This window comes from Formica exsecta, unplaced genomic scaffold (genome assembly GCF_003651465.1).
Source record: "Formica exsecta isolate Colony F162 unplaced genomic scaffold, ASM365146v1 scaffold1046, whole genome shotgun sequence".
Lineage (NCBI taxonomy): Eukaryota > Metazoa > Arthropoda > Insecta > Hymenoptera > Formicidae > Formica > Formica exsecta.
Window position 1 is genome coordinate 1,028 of NW_021848387.1, and position 3,395 is coordinate 4,422.

General features: G+C 35.1%; 1 protein-coding gene across 1 annotated transcript; it reads left to right on the top strand.

Annotated features, from left to right (window-relative positions):
- The first annotated feature begins 206 nt into the window (after positions 1–206).
- On the top strand, positions 207–791 carry LOC115233292 (stromelysin-1-like). The gene has a single exon (XM_029803614.1). It carries the CDS (start codon positions 207–209, stop codon positions 789–791), a length of 585 nt encoding a protein of 194 aa, XP_029659474.1.
- Positions 792–3,395: the final 2,604 nt, after the last annotated feature.

A 3,395-nucleotide genomic window follows, 5' to 3' on the forward strand; every position in this document is an offset into this window, starting at 1 on the left:
CGTTTGCCCGGCGATCTTCGACGGTCCAGGGGGAGCCCTAGCTCACACGTTCTTTCCCTCGGGAGCGACCGATTTCGCGTCGGAGGTACACGTTGACGATTCGGTAACCGTGGCACGTGTATCTAAATAAAAATCCTCCCAACACGGATCATTTGTTGCAAACGCTGACGCACGAGATCGGCCACGCTTTGGGTCTACAACACAGCATGCGCAACGACTCGATAATGTTCCCGTATATACCCGACATCGAGAATCATATTCCGGTTAAGCTGAGAATAGAGAATATTCTCGCTATACAGAATCTGTACGGGTCTCACGACGACGGAAACTATCCGACGGCGACTCCCGCGTCCATCGCGGCGCCCGCTACGACGAGCGCCGCGTCAATCGACCCCGCGCGCGCGGATCTCTGCGCTTTGCGGCGCGTGGACGCCGCGCTGATAATGAATCACCGATTGTACATAGCTAATCGCCGCAATGTATGGTCGATCAACGTGACCGAGAGACGCTACGGTAGGCCCATGACGCTCACGGATTACGCGACGTTTCTCCCGGCGAATTTCACGCGCCTATCCGCCGCGTATCGAAGACCCTCGGGCGATTTCGCGCTATTCGCGGACGATTCGATCTACCTCGCGGAATATCTCAGCCTTAAGCTAAAATCGGGTTGGCCGAGATATCTCCACGATATCGGACTTCCCCGAAACGTTAAGATTAACGCTGCGATAAACACGCACACGGGACGAACCTACGCGATCTACGACGACGACAAGGTAGCGCAGATTGAATAATTTTAGAAAATTGTTATTGTAAAAATGGAGTGTAAACAAAAAATTATTTTAATTTTGACATGTTTCCAGAAAAAGAAATAGGAAATGAATCATATACCAATAATGAGATTAGTGAGTTTCATGCTCTGAGTTTCAATCTTATTTTTTTTATTAGTCCAAGTCATTTGGTAAGCTAACGTATCAGCTATCGTTAAACGCATAGCGTTTCGTACATGTTTATGTGGGGTTATACCTCCTATTGTCCGAATCATTCCTTGCTGTAAAAAATATAAAATATGCTTGTGTTGCAATTTATTATTATTATCTTGGTAGTATCGATAATTTTTAAATATGTTCTTTACTACTATATTTACTACTATTAAACTGGCACATTTATAAATAAGAATCACTAAAAGTTAGTAATCAGCATTTCCTTAGAAATTATTTTTATTATATTAGATTCTTCCATTTCAAATTTTAGTACGTTTTGGTACCAAATTTTTCCAAAGCAATATTCTTATATTATGACATAAAATCCTAATTGATTTTTAAAATAGTACAAAAACAACAGCATTTAAAACAATAAAATTTTAATTTCTAACATTAGTTTTACTGTTAATACTTTTACCATACACTATTACTGTTGCTTGTACAAAATTAAAGAACGTTTTACACGTAAAATAACGAATTTGCAGAATTGTTAAGAACTGTTACGTTTGTATACATGTTTTCAAATATAAAAAAGTCCACATGAAAAAAAAAAAAATAGAAAAATTGTGAAAAGAGACAGAATTTTGTAAAATCTTTGAAAAAAATGTTATATCTTTGTTTATAGAATATATGTAGAATATATAGAATATATGTAGAATATAGAATATGTTCTCTTCATTTCAAGATAATCGTTTTTTGTTTTTTTTATGGAAAAGTATACAATTTTTTTATATTTTTGTTTTAGATATTTTTATCATGTTGCATGTCTTGTAATTTAAAAAGATATTTACATTTAACTTTAATGTTTTAATTAATAAACAATACTTACATATTGCAATCGAGTAGTAGAATCTTCACAAAGTCTTTTATTAAATTCATATAATTTCTTAACATTGGAAATCGGCAAATACAAATCAATATTTTCCTCTTGTAACTGGTATGGATTTGAATCTAAAAGTATTTATCGTATTCCTATCACAGTACGCAAAATTGTTGTAATATCGTTCCGACAAACTCCTATTTAGAAACAATTGCAATATAAGTAATGATATAAGTAATGATAAGTAATTTGTCTTTCGGTTTATAAGTAATGATCGAGTTTACAATTGTTAGGAAATAATTCTGCTATTTCTACTAGTAAATGTATGATTGCTAATATACATTAATTACATTTGCAAAAGTGATATTTAACATCCTTTAGGATATTATTCTAATAAGCAAGTATAATTGTATTTTCCGTTATCCTTATTATTTGATATACATGCATTGTTTATTATAATCAATTTCGATTAGTTGACCAAAATTTGAAGATAGTTAATATTTCGGAAGTATTATTTTGTTTTCAAGATTTTTGTGAAAAATTTTCATTTTATTTGATCATTACATAATATAAATAAGATAATATAATCCATATGATGGAGAAAAACAGAAATTAATGTCGTGATAAAACCATGTTATGATATTTATTATCTAATTATTGTGGATCATCAATCATTTATTATTGAGAATAAGAATAACAGTTTTTAAAATAGAATAACTGACACATCACAATAATAAAAATAAATTAATATTCATTACATTTATTAGTTTTAATCTGAACAATTGATATATTCAATAATATAAAAAAATAAATAAGGCTGGTATACGCTTAAGCAAATAGAATAAAATCAAGGTCAAGAAACGAGCAAACTGTAAAGTTAAGGGATGATTAATGTTCAAAATTGAAACATTAAAATTTCGTTTCTAAATTTCGCCGTTATATTAAAACGATTGCCTCAGAAAATAAAACACGAGCGAGAACAAACAGCGTCGCGGTCACCTGCTCGGTGCGTGATCGCATTCTTCTTAGAATGAAAAACTGTGACAAACAGTAAGTTCTCGAAGGTTCGAAATCAAAAAAACTTGTTATTCAGATCGGCAGAGCGCGAGTTTCCGCGGTCGGTCGATTTAGTCTGCCTACGACAACGATTCGAGCTGGTCGATAGCAATCGATCATAGTTTCGAATATCATCATTTCTCGTATGATATTCTTTCGTGTCTTATTCTCGCTCGTGTCGCGTACGCAGTAGGCTTACTCGTTCAAATTCGGTCCGAATTGTCTCGCCATACAATCGCATTCATATTCTCGCGGCAGTCAATTCGGTCATATCTCAAACTGTATTCTTCAATTCAGTCAACTAGTGCTAAGACATCGTGAAAGTTAATTGTTAAGAGTGTGGAGTCCGAGAGTCGACGCTCGTTAACCGCATCGCGAATGTCCTCTGCCTCGCGCCAAGCAACACCCGGCGTCCGCGTGCAAGATATCCTTTCTCGCGAGAGCCTCTAGCAAGAAGCTCTTAAGCAAGATTTCCGATACGCGTCGAAGGCAGTCATTAACAGGACATTTTGAAGATATCCGTCGGATTCGCTGAATAC